Raw genomic sequence first — 22,337 nt, 5'->3', positions numbered from 1 at the left:
TAAGATTTTTCTGCACATTCTGCTTCCTAAGTTTACTTGACATATTCTTATAATAGAAAACCACTATGAATTCTCTCACTTTCCAAGGGCTCTCAAGGTAAATTGCAACGTCTGCAGCCACATCCTCATCGTAGCTCAACCCTGAACCATTACACTCTTGTATAGACTTAAAATAGTACCATCTAATTTGGCTGGTTTCTCATCGTCTTTCCTAGTGAAGCATCTTATCTATTTTGGCTGACTCAAACCACCATTTTCTAAAGTAGCTCTTGATTGTTCTAGATATTTCGTCTTTGTCTTTGCTGCATAACATAATAGGAAAAGTTAATGAAAGACTTTTCCTTAACCCTCTGCATCAGGCCAGTCATTACAGTTTTGAATAGAGATAGGCTAAGTTGTGATCCTTGATGTAAGAGGGGACTTGCTCACTGAAGTGCCTCTCAGTACTGCTGCGCTCCTCTAAAACACATGATGTCTGAATGCACACCTTTGGCAGACCGCACAAGTAGTAACAAACTACGCTAGAGTCTTTTCCAAGTCCGTGACATGTTAAGTGCAATTTTTTATAGATTTTGGTCTCTCTTGAAATGTTCTAGCTACAACCATCTTACTAGTGAGCGCTCATGACTTGATGGGATTGTGGACAAAAAACTTAAAAATGTCTAAATGTGGCTGATGTGAGACTTAGCTTTGGTATTTCACACCCTTTCATTGCAGAGAAGTACTAAGCCAAAAGAGGAGGAAATGTGAATGTTTGGTACTTTACTACACCTTCCCCATTCAGGAGAAGGCAAATTGCATTTTCAAGGCAAAAATACGAGTCATCATAAGTAGCCAGTGTGTAGAAGTCATGCCAGTCCCTCCCAGTCTTGATCTTTGTATGTTTACTCATTGAGTATCCTAGGGGCCACGGCAACCCTGGAAGTGGGACACACATTCTTTGCCATCCAGTTCCAAAGAATAAGTCAAGGAGAACACTCTGGGACATGCAGCTAAAGGTGTAACTAACTTAAGACTCCCTAAGCAAATTACACTTGACCATTCTCCACTATGTTGACTACAGACCCTGATGTATTTTTTTTTTTACTTGAAGAAAGTTCCTAACTGGCAACATCAAAATCCATCCATTTTATTGTTTTGTTTCTTAATGGATTTCCTTTTTATCCTTGGCTTTCTGTACTTTTTTATAGAGTTGCTCATGGACTTAAAGAAGAAAACAAGTCCTGGTCATATAACGCCTGATTCTTTGTGCAGAAGCATGTGCTCCCTTTGGTCAGTACCTGATGACTTGTCAGTCAAACATATGGGGAAAAATAAAATATCTACTCTCATATTTTTCACATCATTTTTTTTTATTTGCTGACATCAGTGCTATTATTGCTGCTTTTCCCATCATACTTGGGGAAAACAGCTATGCGCAGACCCCCTGCCACAGTACGCTGAGCAGCTCCTCATGGAAACCACTTCTTTGTAAACTGCTTTTCTTAACAGACTTTCAAACCACTGGTTAGATTAGATTGGCATCTGAATTTCATAGTTTCTCTGCAAGAGTGGGGTAAGCTCCTAGGGAGCCATCTCAAAGTGTCTGGACCCTGATAGTTGTACTCTGCAATGGCTTCTGTTGTCCTCAGACAAGGCTTTTGGGACAGAGAAGAAATAACCAAACCCATACAGTTCTACCATTCAGAATGTCTCACGTGAACGAGACGGTGAGAATCTTATGCTTCTGTGCTAGATACAGAGCGGTTTTGTGGTTCTTGTGCAGGGCTAATGAGGTGTGCCCCCTTTTAACGAATCTGTTTACTTAGATATGGGAGGATAACTAGAATTCGGCACAATTTCTTACATTGAGATTTTTTTCTAGCTTTGTTAGTGAACTTCCACTTACAAGAATAGAAGTCAATTATATTCTGTGAAAAAAAAAATATCAAACCCTAGATAATCTGTTGTTTTTCCTACCCGTAGTAGCATACGGGATATATCATGCATTGTTCTCACACTTATGTGATACATATGTTCTCAGACCCACATCACCTCCCACAGTAGTTATACACAATAATATACAAGCAATGCCCATGAAAAATGACCACAATATGATTTCATTTGAATATGGCTTTGTATTTCAAGAGCTTCACTGCCCTTCAAGTTTAGATCCTCCATGGACTCAGACGTCCATTTTCATTGTCTGCACCAGTATCATCCAGTAGTTAAGTGCCATGCATGGAATTAGAAAGCCTGCAAACCCAAAGCACCTAAATGCAGGCTCACCGGCTTCTCTCTGGCTGAGAAGATGGAAAATAGGTAAGCAGTTAACTTCAGACTGAGTCATAAAATCAATATATACAGAGGATAAGCAGGGAAAGGAAAAGGAAATGACAGATGAAGAAAACATGCAGTTACAATCTGTCCATGCTGTCTTAAAGCAATAAAACTTCAGGAGAACAAAATTCTAAGACAGGGAGGGGAAGGATAAAAAATTTTAAAGTGTGATGTACCTATTCAGATGCTAACATAGAGATGTCAAAGTTCAGCCATTTGAAGGCTGAAAGGCATTTGCACTAAAGTGAAGACGACGTGCTGGTGCTTATACTGGACTGGAAATTGGTCTTAGATAGTAGTTGTAGTCCTTTCATTGTCTTCCTTGACATGTCACTTAATCTCTGTGGGTAAAAGCATTAATTTGCTGGGAACAAATGGAAAAGAGGAAACAAAAGAGCAAATTCATTGAAACACTCAGATGTCAATTTGTGGAAATTATTCTGTACTACTTATTCGAGTACAATGCTAACTTCTCGCTGATTCCTAGGTCACTGATTCCTAGGTCACTAGCCCAGGCATTAGTTCAAAGGTCCACATGAAGGAAGTTAATAACACTCGCGTGGTCCTTAGCAGCTAGGTGTCCTTACACTGGCTTATACCAGTTGATATTGTAGGAGGCCTCAGCAAAACGACTATGGAGTGAAAAGATTCAGGGTAACAGCTCCCTAGAAGGATGAATGCATACACTTATGCATGTTGCATAAACTATTTCTATTATTAGATAAACTTTTCTTTTTTCAGGTCCAGTTTTGTAAATTCTCTGTTCTATTTTTAAAAGGTTTATGGGATACATAAATATTTGGTACAGTTTTCCTGAGAAGTCTGCAGGATTTGTTTCTAAAGTAATTTTTACTATTTCTCTTCTTATCACTATTAATTTCTAAGAGTATCTCCCAAAATAAAGAGTAACTCAAAGTACATTCTTTATACACTAGTTTTCATAAAATAGGCCTATATTTTTGTAAGTATTATAGAACCAAGAAACAGCCCATGTAGCTGGTTATGCTACAATTTAGCAAGGCAAAGATTAATGTAAATGACAGGCCAGATGGAAGATCTTTTGGTTTACAGACTGCTTTATCAAAGTTATTGATGATGATTTAAACACATTTTCTTGAACAAGAAAAATTTAAATTAACTAACGGTGCGTAATTGTAAGAATGTATTTGCAGAACATTTATGATTTCTGTCTTTTTTTTGAAAGGAACAAAGTAGATTCATTATTATCTTATACTGTAAGAAGCTAGGCTTTAGTTATATTGTTTTAAAATGTTAGTATTCTACAAATTTCACCAGTACAGTCATAATGCAAACTTCAAGACTTCTCAGTCTAGTAAAAGTAGCAACTTTAGGTAATGCAAAAGATAGAGAATATATTTTAGAAAACTATTAACATGCTGGAAAGGTCCCACCATTTCAGCATTAACTGGAAGAGTACTTGCTACAGTCTTTCTATTGTTTTCATGATTTAAACTCAAGCATAAATGACATAAGTGACTGCTTTGCTTCTTTTATAATGAAATATATGCATAAACTGTTTAAAGATATACTGACTTGCAGTAACTCTGGAAAAGACAGACAAACTGTTCATTTCTTCCACTCTTCAGAGCATCATTCTCTGCACAGGCACTCATCAAAGTCAGAACTCAGTATGAGCATTTAAAACTTCAGCCCTGAGCTCCATCACCCGTGTGAAAGGAATTGGTAGCACTTATTCAGTGCGTGGGTGTCACGGTTTAAAGCTGGGCCAGCTATTAACCAGGTGGCAGATGCTCTCTGTTAACCCTCTCCCCCCCCCCAAGGGAAAGGGAAAGGTAAAAGGGAGAGAGACTTATGGGTTGGAAAGTTAAAACAGTTTTAATAAACTATAATAATGAAAAAGAATATAATAACAATAATAATAGAAATAACCAAATATATACAAATATGTACAAAACCAAGATCAAGAGCTTGGAAATCCTCCTCAGGCAGAGTTGCTCCCCCCAGTACAGGCAGAGGGGAAAAGGCAGTACCTCCCCCCAGCACAGGCAGAGGGGAAAAGGCAGTAGCTCCCCCTGCCATCACACCTGCAGGCTTTTAACTGGAGAATTGGCAAAGCTGGTACCAATCAGTGGGAGACAGGAGGGCCCCTCCCTCCTGGGCCCCACCTCCAGGAGGCAGTGGGTTAGTGATAAATAGGAAAGTGAGAATGACGTGTATGGGATGGAATACCTCGTTGGTCAATTCTGGGCCACCTGCCCTGTCTGTTCCTCCCTGCAGCTGCGACCCCCCCTTCGGCTCTTCACTCATAAGCAGTGAGGAATTTAGCAGTGACCTTGGTTCCTCTAAGACTAATTGGCCTGGTTTGGGCCAAACCAGGACATTCCACCCCTTATTCCATACCATTCACGTCATACTCAGATCACCACTACCTTTTCATTTTCAAATATATATACACATATCACTAGTTTATGATTCATCTCTATACAAAAAGTTCATTAAGTTCATTTGGTTCAGGATTGTGGGTTTCCATCTGGCTAGCAGTCTCTCAGCAGTCTCTCTGGCTAGCAGTCTCTCTTTTGTCATGGTTCGTGCCCACGGGTTGCAGGTTAAAGTTGTCAGACTCGAGGAGGTTACTGGACGCCACTTGATGAAGCTAGCTCCGGTCTCATCACCACTGTCTTAACCTGAAAGACACTTATGCAGCAACAACATACAGTTCAGAATTAAGTAGTCTCACCCAGAATCAGATCACCTTCAGGGACACATCGGACTTCACCATCTTGCAACATCACCCACCAAGTACATCCAGGTCCCTGAGCAAAAGCAATCCCACGAATGGGTTTACCTTTGCCCGTTACAGGAAGAATCCAGACAGTTTTTCCCAATAGATTCCTTTCATGCACCACAGGGACTTTATCTCCTTCTACTGTATGTAGAAGGTCTGACTGAGCAGGGCCAGCTCGATTGATAGATCCCCTGGTGTTAACTAACCAGGTAGCTTGTGCCAGATGTTTATCCCACTTTTTAAAGGTTCCACCCCCCATTGCTTTCAGGGTAGTTTTTAACAGCCCATTATACCGTTCAATTTTCCCAGAGGCTGGTGCATGATAGGGGATGTGATATACCCATTCGATGCCATGCTCTTTGGCCCAGTTGTCTATGAGACTGTTTTTGAAATGAGTCCCATTGTCCGACTCAATTCTCTCTGGCGTGCCGTGTCGCCACAAGATTTGCTTTTTGAGGCCCAGAATAGTGTTCCGGGCAGTGGCATGGGGCACAGAGTATGTTTCCAACCATCCGGTGGTCGCCTCCACCATGGTAAGCACATAGCGTTTACCCTGGCGGGTTTGAGGGAGTGTGATATAGTCAATTTGCCAGGCCTCCCCATATTTATATTTCAACCACCTCCCCCCATACCACAAAGGTTTTAACCGTTTGGCTTGCTTAATTGCGGCGCATGTTTCACAATCATGGATAACCTGTGCAATAGAGTCCATGGTTAAGTCCACCCCTCGGTCACGAGCCCATCTGTATGTTGCATCTCTCCCTTGATGACCTGAAGTGTCATGAGCCCACCGAGCTAAAAATAGATCACCTTTATGTTCCCAGTCCAAATCTATTTGGAACACTTTAGCAGCCTGATCCGCTTGTTGGTTGTTTCGATGTTCCTCAGTTGCCCGACTTTTAGGTACGTGAGCATCTACATGACGTACCTTCACAACTAGTTTCTCTAGCCGAGCAGCAATATCTTGCCACAATTCAGCAGCCCAAATAGGTTTACCTTTGCGCTGCCAGTTGCTTCGCTTCCACTGCTTTAACCACCCCCACAAGGCATTTGCTACCATCCATGAGTCAGTATAAAGATACAGCCTTGGCCACTTTTCTCGTTCAGCAATGTCTAAAGCCAGCAGGATGGCTTTTACCTCTGCAAATTGACTTGATTCACCTTGTCCTTCTGTGGCTTCTGTGACTCGTCGTATGGGACTCCATACAGCAGCTTTCCACTTCCGATTCTTTCCTACAAGACGGCAGGATCCATCGGTGAACAGGACATACTGCTTCTCATCCTCTGGTAATTCATTATATGGTGGGGCTTCTTCAGCACGTGTCACCTCCTTTTCTGGTGGCATTCCGAAGTCTTTGCCTTCTGGCCAGTCCATGATCACTTCTAAGATTCCTGGGCGATTAGGGTTTCCTATTCGAGCCCTCTGTGTAATTAATGCAATCCATTTACTCCATGTAGCATCAGTTGCATGATGGGTAGTGGGAACCTTACCCTTGAACATCCAGCCTAGTACTGGTAATCGAGGTGCCAGGAGAAGTTGTGCTTCAGTACCAATTACCTCTGAAGCAGCTCTAACTCCTTCATATGCTGCCAGTATCTCTTTTTCAGTTGGAGTGTAATTGGCCTCGGAGCCCTTGTATCCTCGACTCCAAAATCCTAGGGGTCGACCTCGAGTCTCCCCTGGTACTTTCTGCCAGAGGCTCCAGGTAGGACCATTGTCTCCAGCTGCGGTGTAGAGCACATTTTTAACATCTTGTCCCGTACGGACTGGTCCAAGGGCTACTGCATGCACAATCTCTTGTTTAATCTGTTCAAAAGCCTGTCGTTGTTCAGGGCCCCACTGAAAATCATTCTTCTTTCTGGTCACTTGATAAAGAGGGTGTACAATCTGGCTGTAATCTGGAATATGCATTCTCCAGAAACCCACAACGCCTAAGAAGGCTTGTGTTTCCTTTTTGTTAGTAGGTGGGGACATAGCTGTTATTTTGTTGATCACCTCTATCGGGATCTGGCGACGCCCATCTTGCCATTTAATCCCTAAAAACTGGATCTCCCGGGCAGGTCCCTTGACCTTGCCTCTTTTTACGGCAAAACCAGCTTGCAGAAGAATTTGGATTATTTTCTCTCCTTTGTCAAAAACTTCTGCTGCTGTATCACCCCACACAATGATGTCATCAATGTATTGCAAATGTTCTGGAGCTCCACCCTTTTCTAGTGCAGTCTGGATCAGTCCATGGCAAATAGTAGGACTGTGTTTCCACCCCTGGGGCAGTCGATTCCAGGTATACTGGATACCTCTCCAGGTAAAAGCAAACTGCGGCCTGCACTTTGGTGCCAAGGGAATAGAGAAAAATGCATTAGCAATGTCTATGGTGGCGTACCACTTGGCTGCCTTTGACTCCAGTTCGTATTGAAGTTCTAGCATGTCTGGCACAGCAGCACTCAGCGGTGGCGTAACTTCATTTAGGCCACGATAGTCCACAGTTAATCTCCATTCTCCATCAGACTTTCGCACTGGCCATATAGGACTATTAAAGGGTGAGCGAGTCTTGCCAATCACTCCTTGATTTTCTAATTGTCTAATCAGTTTATGAATGGGGATCAGGGAGTCTCGATTGGTGCGATATTGTCGTCGGTGCACCGTGGCAGTAGCAATTGGCACCTGTTGTTCTTCAACCTTCAGCAACCCCACAACAGAAGGATCTTCTGAGAGGCCAGGCAAGGTAGACAGCTGTTTAATGTCCTCAGTCTCTACAGCTGCTATACCAAAGGCCCATCTATACCCTTTTGGGTCCTTGAAATACCCTCTCTTGAGGTAGTCTATGCCAAGGATGCACGGAGCATCTGGGCCAGTCACAATGGGGTGCTTTTTCCATTCATTTTTAGTTAGGCTCACTTCGGCCTCCAATACAGATAACACTTGAGATCCTCCTGTTACTCCTGAAATACTGATAGATTCTGCCCCTTTATGATCCGATGGCATTAGGGTGCACTGTGCACCAGTGTCTACCAAGGCTCGATACCTTTGTGGTTTTGATGTGCCAGGCCATCGAATCCACACAGTCCAATAAACTCGGTTGTCCCTCTCCTCCACCTGGCTGGAGGCAGGGCCCCCCTAATTAAGAAATGGATTCGTGCTGCTCACAGGGACTGGACCTTCATTTCTCCTATTCACACTTGGGAAAAAGTGATTTGAGGCCCATCTCCCCTGACTGGGGTCCTGCTCACTGGTAACTGGAGCAGCCATCCTCCTAGAAAAATTCTCTCTGGTATTTCTTTTAGCTTGCAACTCACGTACTCGTGCCTGTAGGGTACTGGTAGGTTGTCCATGCCATCTGCTCATGTCCTCCCCATAACCACGCAGGGCAAACCACAGGATACCTCGTGATGTGTTCTGTTTCCTTTGAGCTGGTCCTGTAGGAGGGCGTTTTCTCCTAACGGCTGCAACACGCGCCTGTGTAGGTAGAGAGTCAAGTTTATTCTCGATCTTGGACAGTTTGTCTGACAGTTGTTTAAATGAGTCCTTGTTCTCCTTAGTCAGTTTTTCCACAGCCGAGATGCGTGCCTGCAGTGGGGAAGAAATACTATCTTCATACTGTCGCATACAGTTAGCCATTTCGCCCACAGTAGAACGTGCCATATCATCTTCTCCCCATACTAATATTGACAATGTATGGGTATATGTCAGTGGAGCATTCTTCACAACCTTCCGGAACATGGATCGGTTGCATTCCACTTCATCAGGATCTACAGGATCTACAATGTCCCGTGGGTGTCTATAAATGATCTCTTGCACACCAGTTCTCTAAGGTAGTTAATACCTTATTCTATAGTGGTCCATTTGCTTAGGTGACTCATAACATCATCTTTATAGGGATACCTGCTCTTTACAGCTGACAAGAGTCGCCTCCAGAGACTGACAGTGTTTGACTTTCTTGCGAGCGCCTTATCAATACCACCATCTCTGGACAGGGATCCCAACTGTCTGGCTTCTCTGCCATCTAATTGCATGCTGTCTGCCCCATTATCCCAGCATCAGAGCAGCCAGGTAATAATAGGTTCACTGTCATAACGGCTGAAGTCTTTCCTTATATTTCTCAGGTCCTTCAGGGATAAAGAGTGGTAGGTTATCTCTACGTCCGAGTCCTCCTCTTGTGATAGTTCTGCTTTAGAAGGACCTTTCTTCTGTGATGGGTCTGCTTTAAAAGGACAATCAAGGGAACCCCCATCTGTGTTGGGCCCTAACTCTGCCTGAGAAGGGCCCTCACCTGGGTCATATGATGGCTCTGCCTTAGAAGGCTCTGAGTCATCATCCTTCACTTCACGAGCTGATTTCTTTTGGTATTTCTTCCTGGTTACAGGAGCAATTGGTACAGATTCGATAGATGCTGGGGTCTGAGTAGATGCAGTGGCTGTCATGGGAGTGCTGAGAGTCTGAGTAGCTGCAGTGGCCATCTTGGGGGGTGTAGCAGCTGTGGTACAGGCTGCCAAGGTTTCAGTGGGTTTAGTGGCTGTATCGGCAGTACACACTGTAGGATCTGAGGTGGCTGCATAACACCTACAACTGTCCCTGCACCGATACTTAATCTTATCCCACATCAGAAACACATTCAGGACAACCGAAAATAAAAACATGCCACCTAGACAGCACCATCTTAATTTCACAAAATCTAGTGGAATCAGCTTGGCAGAAAAGGAGAAGGTACTATTTCCCGAAGTAAAACTGGAAGTGTAATCATTAACAGAATCAGCTAAAGGACGCCTGGAGCGTGCAGATGAAGTCGCTGCTACTGATTCGCGACTAAAGCTGCCCATCATTGTGTCATAGAGATAAGAGATCGGAATATTAACTGCCCGGTTTATCACAGCATAAATCAGTATCAAACCCCATACCAAAACAATACATTTCGACCAGCGCCCACTGCTAAACTGCATGTAAACATTCATAAGAAGCAAGCAATAACACAGTGCCCACGGCAGGTAAGGCATCATTGCAATACTCAATTGTGAAAGAAACTCCATAAAAAGATGAGATAACACAGCATTCAAAAATGACATCACCATCTTCACTATCTGTTTTAACTTTCCAACCCCTTGTAAATCTCAAAGGAAGAAATCTGATACTCTCTCAGCTGAGCTCTCCGGGTCTCCTCCCACCAGAGCCAGGATTCAACTTATCAGAGCAACCTGTTGGAGCTTCTCTCGTGCCCCACGTTGGGCACCAATAAATCTGTCACAGTTTAAAGCTGGGCCAGCTATTAACCATGTGGCAGATGCTCTCTGTTAACCCTCTCCCCCCACCAAGGGAAAGGGAAAAGGGAGAGAGACTTATGGGTTGGAAAGTTAAAACAGTTTTAATAAACTATAATAATGAAAAAGAATATAATAACAATAATAATAGAAATAACCAAATATATACAAATATGTACAAAACCAAGATCAAGAGCTTGGAAATCCTCCTCAGGCAGAGTTGCTCCCCCCAGTACAGGCAGAGGGGAAAAGGCAGTACCTCCCCCCAGCACAGGCAGAGGGGAAAAGGCAGTAGCTCCCCCTGCCATCACACCTGCAGGCTTTTAACTGGAGAATTGGCAAAGCTGGTACCAATCAGTGGGAGACAGGAGGGCCCCTCCCTCCTGGGCCCCACCTCCAGGAGGCAGTGGGTTAGTGATAAATAGGAAAGTGAGAATGACGTGTATGGGATGGAATACCTCGTTGGTCAATTCTGGGCCACCTGCCCTGTCTGTTCCTCCCTGCAGGTGTGACCCCCTTTCAGCTCTTCACTCATAAGCAGTGAGGAATTTAGCAGTGACCTTGGTTTCTCTAAGACTAATTGGCCTGGTTTGGGCCAAACCAGGACAGTGGGCCAGCTGTTGGGAGGAATCTCTTTTTGCCAGCACTTCACAAACTTACTTTCCAGATTACTAAAATCTGTAACCAACTGTTAAATGGAAGGTGGTTGAGGACAGCAATGAAGGCAGAGCGGTCAAGTGTCATAGGAAAACCTCTCATGGGAAGCTCTGCCTTTGAACAGATCTCATGAAAGCTGGTCAGAAAGGGTTGCATGTCTTGCAGAGGTTTGTGTTACACAGCTCAAAGCAGCTGGAACTCAAATTATTAAGCAAAGCAGACCTCTGCTGCACCTCTTGGACCAAGGTAGAAATAGCACATTTTTTTCCAAGGGCAGTGCTATTTAAGGGGTAGGAACTTCTGGCTGTTACACTTTTCCATGAAGTACTAGGAATGAAATGTATGTCTTATGCTAGGTGCATGAGAGACCTTGCATTGCCTACTTATGGAGACAGAGTTAACGATGGATGTTAGCAGAAGAGCTATAATGTGAATTTGTGATTTCTTTACAGTACATGACTTTCTTAAAGGTACACAGCAGATTATTTGTTTCTCTGTCACAAAGAAGGACTCTAGTTAAGAAGCCTGAGCTATACTCAGTAGAGGCAATGAGTAGAGAGCACTGTGCGACTGGAGTTTGGCTTTGGGACTGAATGAGTGGTAAACTTCCAACATGTTACATGGAATATATGCTGATGATATTTTTCAGAGGTTTGTGTTTCAGCCAAATGCAGAATCTAGTCCCAAACATTCTATGAGCTTGCTATGTGATGTGGGAAAAAATTGCTCAGTTTCCCTTACCTAGGCATCAGCACCTATATAACAGAGATACAAGTAGGACTAAAAAAAAAAATTTGTTTACATGAAAAGTTCGGTATATGTTGAGTTGAAGACTAGAGCATTCCTGATAATGGCAAAATTGACAGTCACTCAATCTAGTAGATTAATGTTCTCTGAATTTTACAATATTCCATTTTCAAAATAAATTAGGTTCTACAATAAAGAAATCAACAAAACCAGGTAAGATTCCCTAAAGAATGACACATAAGTGCTTTCCAAAGCCTGAAACAGGTCTCATGAAAGAGGGTGCAAATATATTGGAAAGACATTACAACATGAATTAACCTGATGCAATCTTATTAATTAATCATAGGAGTTGTCATTGTATGGTACGGCTTTCTGATTTCAGTGTCCTGAGTATCAGATCTTCCTGAAGTTATGTTATTGAAATCTTTGTCTGTAGAGTGCTAGCAAGAATAACATTTTGGCTTGAAATGAATAGCATCTTTTTTGTTCATAAATAGATGATGTTAAGGGATGACATACCACCTCAGCAGCAAGGCTGTGAGGTACCTAGTGTGTGTGTGTGCCTATGCATTTTCACAGAGACACATTAATGGACGTGTACTGGCACTTTCGTGATTTAAGACTCCTCGTACACACAACTGAATGCTGGAAGTAAAATATCAGTTCACCAAACTAATTTAGAAACACCTCTCAGATCTGTCACTATTCCTCTTTTTAAGAGTAGTTGTCTAAAAATATATTGAAAGACAGTTGGAATAGCAATAATATATTGCACTTCATTAATACACACTTCATAATGTCTGAGCATTTTTCAAACAAAAGTTAGCTAATTACATAGGCAAGGATCCATCTGAGACACACAGCCTGTTTTGTCTGTAGTTGTTTAAGTGTTTCATATGAGATGAGCAGTGCTATTCTCATTTGAAGAAGGAAGCAGAGATATTCAACCCTAAGTGCCCATGAAGGAGCCAAATGGCACTAAAAAATTGCAACCAAGAAGCAGCTGAGGATTCCTTTTAGGCAGAAGAATACTCCGAGGTGGCATAGCATGCTGGATTAGGAATGATTAATACTCACAGGCAGAGGATGGGCACACCCAGGCACACCAGGGTGTATCACTCTTGTTGCACAGGTACAAGCTGATGACACAAGCTGTGCTGAGTAGATACAGTATGCTTGGAAAGTATCACATTTATTGTGCATGCTCTGTACCATGAATTTGCCTATGCATAGTGCACCCTGTAAAGGTCGAGTTCATGTAGATGTTTGATGGAGCACATGTACATGAAGTCTACAGTAAATCACGGTGGGCATGCAGATTTCCAGATGTTTTGTGGCCTATTTGTAGGTACTGCAGGATATCTGTAAGTCCTGGGCAAATAATGAGACTTCCCAGATCCTCACTGGATGAGAAAACACACGCAGGGCATGGGGAAGGAGCAGTGGCACATGGCTTTGGCTACTTTTCAGGCAGGAGGGTGGGTCAACGTGGCTATACCAGCCAGCTTTTTATTAGGCATTTTTTCTACATTAAAGACTGTGTTGATTCTGTGATTCTGTGATTCTGTGATTCTGTGACTGCATTGCAGTGTAGAGATATTTAAGCTAGTTATGGTAGCAGTAGCAATCTACATTGGACATCACAGGCTGTCTACATTTGCGAGTAGTGCAGACCAACAGGAGCGGATCTGTAGAGCAAACGGTGGTGAGGAGCTGAAGTCAGCACTGTACCCATTTTGTGTTGGTTTTTTTTGTTCTTTTTTTCAATTAAGACTGCCTATCATTCAGTCCTAGGACATGATTGCCCATTCGCAGCTGCAGTCCAGTAAGTCTGCTCCTGGAGAAATTCTTCACGTTCAGTTAAAAAAGGTATCCAATTTGCATATTACAAGATCACTCCACAATGAGAACAACAGCACAGTAAAGGGAGACAACCAGGAGATTCACTTCAGAAGCATGCTCCTGATCCAGGCTAAAACACTAACATAGACATCCCTAGAGAGATCAGCACGAACAATTTAGCTAGCCAAGCACGTGGACTTGTTGGTCTACACAGACCTCCATGCTGGCACAGCAGAGCTGCTGGTGGTGTCCAAGCTGGCCAGCTCGGTTTGCTGTGCAGCACATTGCAGGCTTTAGCCAAGATCAAGAGCGATTTTAGCAGCATAAAGGGTCCAAAGATCAGGGAAAGAGAAAGAAATTTTAGAGCTGCTGTCTTATTGTATGTTGATACTGAATCTTACTGGTGGAAACTGATGTGTAAAGGCCTTAGGCTGATGCTTGCAAAAGTAGTCTCTGTCCTGGGTGTCTGTGTTTTGAGTTACAAGGCAAGAGAATGTAAGAAAGCCAAAGTGAGAGGCCATTTTCGAAGATTTTGACACAAAAGTCTTGCCCAAGCCCACACATGAGGTCATAGGCAGAAACACACAACAGTCCTCCTAAAGGCAATGATCAAGGATTTTTAAATTATGCAGAGAGAACTAGAGTAGTAAAGAGGATTTATACCTTAGTAAAATGGAAATACAATTTGCTCTTCACAGTAGCCAGGGATATTACTCTTGTTGTCTGGGTAAAATTAGGTTTCAAAATTTGTAACTGAAACTGCTGAAGATTGCTCTAATTTACATTTTAAATTACCTTTTCTTTTTAATCTTTGGATAAAGTAATTTATTTCTGGAAAAGCATACAAACCTATTTACATTTTTTTGAATATTTAAATAACTAAATGTTCGTGGAAGCAAATGACCCAGGAAAGAAGACAATGCAGATACAGATGAAATCAATAACACTACAGTAAGATCTCCACCTTCTGTAAAACTTTAGGAAAAAATGAGTTACAGTAAGAGAATAAATGTTACAGGCTCCCATAAATGGTCTTTATACAGGTGATATTGGAAACAAGTCCCAGGTAACAAGTGATAGGGCAAGAGAAACAGCCTTAAGTTATACCAGGGGAGGTTTAGTTTGGATATCAGAAAAAATTTCTTCACCGAAAGGGTTATCAAGCAGTGGAACAGGCTGCCCAGGGAAGTGCTTGGGTCACCATCCCTGAAGGTATTTCAAAGACGTGTAGACGTGTCACTTAGGGACATGGTTTAGTGGTGGACTTGGCAGTGGTAGGTTAACGGAAGGTCCTTTCCAACCAAAATGATTCTATGATTCTATGACATACAGCTGTATGGGAAATAAGAAGTTATTGCAGAAACATATTTGTCAATGCAATATGTCCTGAGTTACACAGATGCCGCATGTGATACACCCTGCAGTATAGAACTCCGGAGGCTAGAAGATGGCAGTCAAATTTAGCAATAGGTTCTCAAGATGGAGGCAGAATCCCACGTCAGAACTCACTGAAGTTACAAAACATACACTGACCATCGTACTCCGCTGAAATATACTTATCTATTTACATACACAGCAAGCAAACTTATATTGCTCTTCACTGACATTTCTAAATGTGTATTTGCTTGTTGATTGCTGTTTTTTAAAGCAAATAGAAATGAATGTATGTATTTGTATAAAACCTTGAAGATATTTGGATTAAGATCTCCAAATGAATGTTTTGGCTAACCCCAAATTTGTGCCACTTATGTTAGTTCTCCATATATAGCTGTGCCTGAACTGTTCTGGCTTAGGTGAGGTTTGTCTGTGACTTACACAGAATGGTAGGATCAGCTTTTAAAGGCAATAATTTCTTTTGTTCCAGTAATTCATTTTAGATATCCTTCAGATTTGTACAAAACAACATGACTAAGGATATTTGAAATAATCACTGTGATGAAATATTAGGTGGCAGGAATGCAGCCTGCTACCCTGCAGATGAATTGTGCCAAACAGGTAACAAATCCCAACCAGTTCAAATATCTTGCAATCTTAAATATCTTGCCAAGAATCAAGAATAGGGGAGACGTGGGTAGCGTAACCACATAACCACGTAACCACGTAGCCCTAAAATACGGTATTCCCACTGCTAGTAACAGGCCCTGAGTCTGCAAGACTTCAGAACTGAGGCTTGTCAGGGTTGCTCTGTTGACCTCCCCTCAACTTTGTTTTACATGGTTTAGCTCTAGCAGCAGTTTTTCTAATTGACCAAGTGTTTATGAGTAATTTGTTTTACTTTTGTTTACCTTTGTATAGTACCACCATGGCTTTATGACTCTGACTTAACGACACAGCATAGACAAATGCAGACCTGGTGTGACTGAGAAGTGGCGACACAGGATGCAGGTACCTGAGTATGGGCATGGGATGATAAGAGGTGGGACACAAGCTTGCACTGGTGACCTCACGGCTATAAACAACTCGCCAATAGTCAGGTACAGAAATGCAGACCTGGAGCTGGACAAAACTGGATTTAGGGGTAACTAAAGGAACTAAAAAATAGTATCTAACAAATATAAAAGCCACCATGTGTAGTAAGTTTGGTTGCAATGTGGAGCTGCAGACCAGTGAAGAAAGAGCAAGATGTAAAAGTGTGTTAGCAAACGTATAAAATGACCCTATGCAGATCCTAGAGAGAGGAAGAAGCAGCCATCAACATGGACATCATATTCCCTGCAGCGACCAACTCCAGATGCTGACAGCTCACCATAACATCCCAAACCACCACCACCAGAATGAAACCACCGACTTTAGGACCCAGCAGAGCAGAGAAAAAGTGAGGATAGTATCAGAAAAAGGAGTAAAAACTAGGAAGTATATATAAGTTTTAACTTAGTATTATTAATATTGGGGTTTTTTACTGCATAGACTTATTTTTTTTCTTTTTCTGCAATAATTTTACCTGCTCTAGTAATGATTCTTGGATTAGACTGCTACGATTCAGTTATACTAATTATAAATTCTTGTTTTTACATATATATGAGATGTGTTTCCTCTTTGCCCATAAACAAGATCTTGAATGTAACAATAGACAGACATATACACCAAAAAAGATAGTTTCTAAATACTTTCTGGGATAAACTTTCAAAGGGTCACCAAAAAAAGAACATATCCTATATATGTATTTCTGTACTCAACAGTTCTGACAAATTATTGCACCTGAATATGAAAGCAGCAAAATCACAGGAGACCACATGCAATTGAAAATAGGTCCAGTTCCAGATTTTGTGGGCAATTAAGAAAGGCACTTCAAAATTTGTCCAATAACATCTAAAATAAATACAGGCCCCAAAAAACTGTACTGCGCCAGTCTCCTTTTTTTGCTGTTCATCCAGAGAAGTCTTTGTTTTTTCTTTGTCAGAAAATTTAACATTTTGGCTGATGAATGTGAAAAGATTGGCATGTTTTTCACAATAGATTGAACAAGTACAGGGATTTTCCAGGGGTGAGGCAGGGAGTGTGTACAGATTAGTAATATTTTCCTCTGTCCGTGGGCAAGCATCACTGTGCAACTGGATCAGAGCGAGGATGACTCTTAACTATGCAATCTACTGAGTTTATTCAGTATTTTTAAGTTTGAGAAAAAAAATCAGAATTATCATCCATGTTTGTGTGATCTTCTCAGTAATTAAGGTGAGGTTCACAAAAGGCCATATATTTTGAGATGAGTTTATGCCATTAGCAGCTTTCATCTGCTTGCCTACAGTTTGTTTTACCGTATGCACAGATGAATAGTGCCTCAGGAAAAAAATCTGCAGAAAATCCTCCACTTGCAGATTTGTAGCATAAACTATTTGGATCTTAGTGCAAGTATTTTCTCTCAATGCACAGGCGTTATTTTCTCGTGAACAGGATTTATGTGTGCACATCAAAAGAAGAAAATCCCTAAGGGCTCAGTTTAAACCAACAATAGCAAAAAAATTCAGGAATCTCCCACCAGAGCATGCCCTGTTTTGCCTACTTTATATCACGCAGACTTTGAATGAAATCTGCAGCAGCCAGGCAAAACAGGACATGTATTGACTTTATGGTTGTTCATTTTTAAAGTCTTAAAATTAAGCCCTTAAGAACTTAATGTCTTCCTAATGAGACCGCTTCACCCATGGGAGATAGTGTTGGTGATAGCTGGATACATGCAAGGTGAGGGAACGCTCACCCCCACGCACTTGTGCAGCTGCAGCGTGGATACACGCACAACGATACCTTTGTCAGTTTTTTCCTATGGAAGACAGGCTGAGAGAGTTGGGTCTGTTCAGCCTGGAGAAGAGAAGGCTCTGGGGAGACCTTATAGCAGCCTTCCAGTACCTGAAGGGGGCCTACAGGAAAGCGGGAGAGGGGCTTTTTACAACAGCACATGGTGATAGGACGAGGAGGAATGGTTTTAAACTGAAAGAGGGTAGATTTATGTTAGATATTAGGAAGAAATTCTTTACTGTGAGGGTGGTGAGACACTGGAACAGGTTGCCCAGAGAAGCTGTGGGTGTCCCCTCCCTGGAAGTGTTCAAGGCCAGGTTGGATGGGGCTTTGAGCAACCTGGTCTAGTGGAAAGGTGTCCCTGCCCGTGGCAGGAGGGGTGGAACTAGATGATCTTTAAGGCCCCTTCCAACCCAAACCATTATGTGATTCTATGATTCTATGAAGGGAAAAGGCTGTGAAATGCAAAAGAGGTGCCATGGAGGTGGCATTAGCTCCGTCAGGAGACTCGGGCTGGGGTGGGGGTGCCTGGGTTTCAGACTATTTCTGTGCTATTTCTGAACGGCGGAGGCCCGGTCTATAGGCCTGAACCAGTGGCTGAGCAGTGTGGGTTCCCACCGTGGGGTCTCACTTTTCGGGATGATGCTGCTGGAGCTGGGGGTTGCGGGTGGCTGCGGGGGAGCCGTGCCCGCTGATTAGAATGAATCATAGAACGGTTTGTGTTAGAAGGGACCTTAAAGATCATCTAGTAAATGATTAATAATAATAACAGTAATAACAACAACAATAATAGCAATAGCAACAGCCCTAACACTCCCCTCCCCCCCCCACAAAAAAAAAAAAAAAACAAACACCACAAAACCTTTAAAGGGGAATAATAGCCAGAAACTCATGAGCATGAAGCCGTGCGGGGGGAGGTGCCGGCACCGCGCCGCGCCCCGCCCCGGCCCCGCGCAGCCCCGGGGCGCCGATCGGCGCGGTGCGGCGCGGAGGGGCGCGGAGGCGGGGCGCTGCGATGTGCAGGATGTCGTTCAAGGTGAGCCGGGCACCGGGGAGGGGGGGATGCGCGTTTGGCCTCTCGCTTTGCGCTTGTCGTGCCGGCAGCCCATGAAATGCTCCGTCATGTTCTTGGATTTAGGGATTTATTTATTTTTTTAGGAAAAACAGGGGTGCTGTAGGGCGGAAGGAAAGAAAACAGAAGCGTCCTTCCCGGGCTGTGGGGTGCCCCGGGTGCCACAGCTTCCCACAGCTGCCATCCCCGAAGGGATGCGTGGTTAGCGTTACATAAACCGCGAGCCTCCGCGGAGCTTTACGCTGGCTTTAGGGTGGCCGGGCTCAGCGCTGTGGGTTTTGGTGCAGTCGGGAGCCCTCTCTTCACTTTTCCGATCATCTCTGCTAGTGCTGGTTGTGTAATAGTTACGAGGCAGCGTTTATCCATGCTCTTCCTTTCAGGCTGTGGTGGCCAGGAAAGCCAGGCTGGTTCATTCCCCTTTTCTGTCTGTGATTCCTGTCACTTTTTGTACTTCTTCCCTCCAAAACCACGCAAGAGCAGTCATTTTCGAAAGATCGCCTGAAATAAGTTTTTTTAATCTGAGGGCAGGATTAATAAAATCAATTGGTGAAGAGGGAAGCAAGCAGCAATTTACTGATGCTAACAGATAATATTTATGCTAGATGTGCATCTTCTCCTCCGGTATGCACTTTCTGGATGCTGTGCTTGCCCTTCTCTTATTGATCACCAGCTCTGTGCCAGTCCTTTGCATGTTGCTTGTGTTGCATTTATTTACTGGATGATTCCCTGTACTTGCCTCTCACTTCTGTCCCCCACGGGAGTGCTGGTGCTGCAGTGGCACCGGGCAGGTTCAATGGTGGTGCAGCAGGTGGTTTCCACCTGCAGTTAAAGCCCTGGTGTGGCAGGGAGCAGGGTACCTTTGCTCAAATCTCTGTGGTCATCCCCTTTTTGGTCCTTTATTGACCTCATGCCTCCTTTTTTTTTTTCCTTAGTCTTAGGCTCTTTTGTCCCTCCGTTCTGTCTCCATGAGTTTTTTCCGCCTTCATTTCTCACAAGCATCCACCCTAAATGGATGCTAGCCACATGTTCCTGGTGGTGACAGCCCCTTCTTGCTTTATTGTCCTTTTTTGGCCTCCTTGTTTTTTTACCTTGTCCTTCACATCTTCTTTTCTGTTCTGTCTCTATCAGCTTCTTTTCTGTGCCCTATTTCTCACTTTCTATTCCCTCAAGTACTGCCGTTCGAGGTAGCTCACTGCCTGCTCCCTCTCCCTCTGGAGAATTGCAGCCCCCACCTGCCTCTGCTTTCTCTCTCTTTTCTGTGTCTTTTTGCTTGGCGTTTTCTCTTCCTCTCAGAAGACTGTGTACTTCCCTTGGACTCCTACTGTCTCTGTTTGCCACTGTCTGTTCATGTTTTCCATCTTATTATCCTACTTCCTTAGCATTTATCTTTCTTACTGTCTATACACATGAGTATCCTCTCCTACCAGCTTTCGGTCTAAAATTTACATTTGTATCTTGAACAACCTTTCTTTTTTATCAGGATCCTTCACGCAGGATGTATCGCTATCTAATAAAGTCCTCTCTCTTTCCTCTTAAGTCCCACTAACATTTCCTATTGTATCATTCTTGATCCTGATTTCCAGTTCTTCTTCTCAAAACTTTTTACTCAGTTCCTCCTTTTCATTAGGACTGGTTTAGAAACAGAAGGAAAAGGGAATTTTCTTGTCTTCTGACAGTACAAGGAACCAGCTGCTTGGCTAGTGTTCTCTTTCTTCTCTCTTTTCTTTCTCTCTGCCTATTGCCTCTTTTCTTTCATCTTGAAGATCACTCTTTCCTCCTCAGCTGTTACCCCACTGTGACCTGCCTCTTCTCTGCAAACAGCAAGTCAAAGGTAGGGCAGGGAGCAGGAGTTGCTGATGACAGCATTTAAATGATACTTATCCCCTCAGTATTCCTAAGATGACACATACAGTTACATTATTGCATTTTTTTTTCTGTATTCCTGCATAGAAACATCCTTGTCAGATTTATAAGATATATTGTCCTCAAGGCCATTTTTGAATAAGTATTTTTGCTTGATGTCAATATAGCATGAATGTAATGCCAGCTTTTCATCTTTGGGCCCTTGTAAAAGCTTATAAACAATTGAAATGAATAATGCAGCCAGAGTTTGAAATAATGCTTTAGAGATCTTGATGAAGTGGAAGAAATTGTATCATGAAAGTTGCTAATGCTGGAGCAAAAGACATATTGAAACATGTCATTTTCACCAAACCTATTAGCTAATCACTTTTTCAAATGTTTATTACATTCTGTTCCCTGACTGTCAATGCTGAGGGTCAGTTGTTTACTTTAGGGAGTTTTTAGGACCAGACTAGCTTTATAATAGGAACTACATGAAAATTGTATCCAGTTAATCTCTTGAAATTCAACATTACCTCTCCCTAAGAAGTATCTGATGAGACAGGATTGAATTCATAACTGAACAACAGCAGTCAAGGCTTATGTCATATCCTGTGATTTAAACCCCATCTATTGCTCAAAAATTATTCAATTAATCAGATTATTAATCCCAAAGTAGTGTCTTACATTTTGCCTGCTAATGCTGTCAGTATTGCTGATATCACCTGAAAATGAAGAGCACGGAGATATAAATCCTTTGTTTGAAAGCAGAAGAGAAACTGCCCCATGGTACTCCTTGAGGCTGTCCTTGTAGAGTGCCCAGATCGTTTGAATGATTTTGCGCATTCCTTTTGTCTTAGCAGGTAAAATAGCTCAGATTTTTGTTTGCTTTTTTAAATCTAATTACTGCATTTTTGATGGTCTAAGTGTACTGTATACTCTACTTTTATACAAGGAATCCCCAGCAAAGTGGGGGCACGAGGGGATGTACGAGTACTGATAGCAGTCATTCCAAATTGGGTCAAAAGCACCACTGGGAAAAACCTGATTTCATGTCCTTGATGCATTGGAGAATTCTTCCATACCTTGGATCTGATCCAAAGTATGAGGACAACTTTGCTGGAGAGCTACTGCAGGAATTACAGGGTAAAAAAAGAATTAGGAATTTATAACTCATAAGGCTAAAGACTTTGGACTTCTACTTCCAGACTAGGGTAACACTGGCAACTTAGTTCTCTTCTCTCCTCAGGTAAACTGATGAAAGCAGGTAAATAGTTCCTCAATATTGATTCCAGTTCCTCCCTACCTGATCAATAAAGGTGGTGGTGTATGGTAGGAATAACAAAATGCAGTCACATTGCTACTGTGCCCTTGTAGGGAAAGCCAGGCTGGATGAAATAAATTTTTCCCTGTATGTATATATTGCCATATCCCAAAGCTTTCTGAAACTTTGAGGGACAGACTGAGACAATAAAAGGTAAGGAATTTGATTTCCTATTCTGTAAGATCTAAATATAATTCTTTTGCAATAGCTTTCCACTGAATATCATCATAATAAAGAACATAAGACAATATTCCTAACTACCAGCTCTATAAATAAATATCTGC

General features: G+C 42.6%; 1 protein-coding gene across 1 annotated transcript in view; it reads left to right on the top strand.

The window, feature by feature from the left end:
- Positions 1–18,830: 18,830 nt before the first annotated feature.
- ANKRD29 (ankyrin repeat domain 29) overlaps positions 18,831–22,337 on the top strand; it is a 29,265-nt gene continuing 25,758 nt past the window's right edge. The window contains exon 1 of the mRNA XM_068397194.1: positions 18,831–18,851. Coding sequence (XP_068253295.1) covers positions 18,831–18,851 — 21 coding nt within the window. The remainder of the gene's footprint in view (positions 18,852–22,337) is intronic.

Source organism: Nyctibius grandis, chromosome 3, assembly GCF_013368605.1.
Source record: "Nyctibius grandis isolate bNycGra1 chromosome 3, bNycGra1.pri, whole genome shotgun sequence".
Classification (NCBI taxonomy): Eukaryota; Metazoa; Chordata; class Aves; order Nyctibiiformes; family Nyctibiidae; genus Nyctibius; species Nyctibius grandis.
The sequence above is the reverse complement of the archived record's forward strand: the minus strand, read 5'-3'. Positions and strand labels throughout refer to the sequence as shown.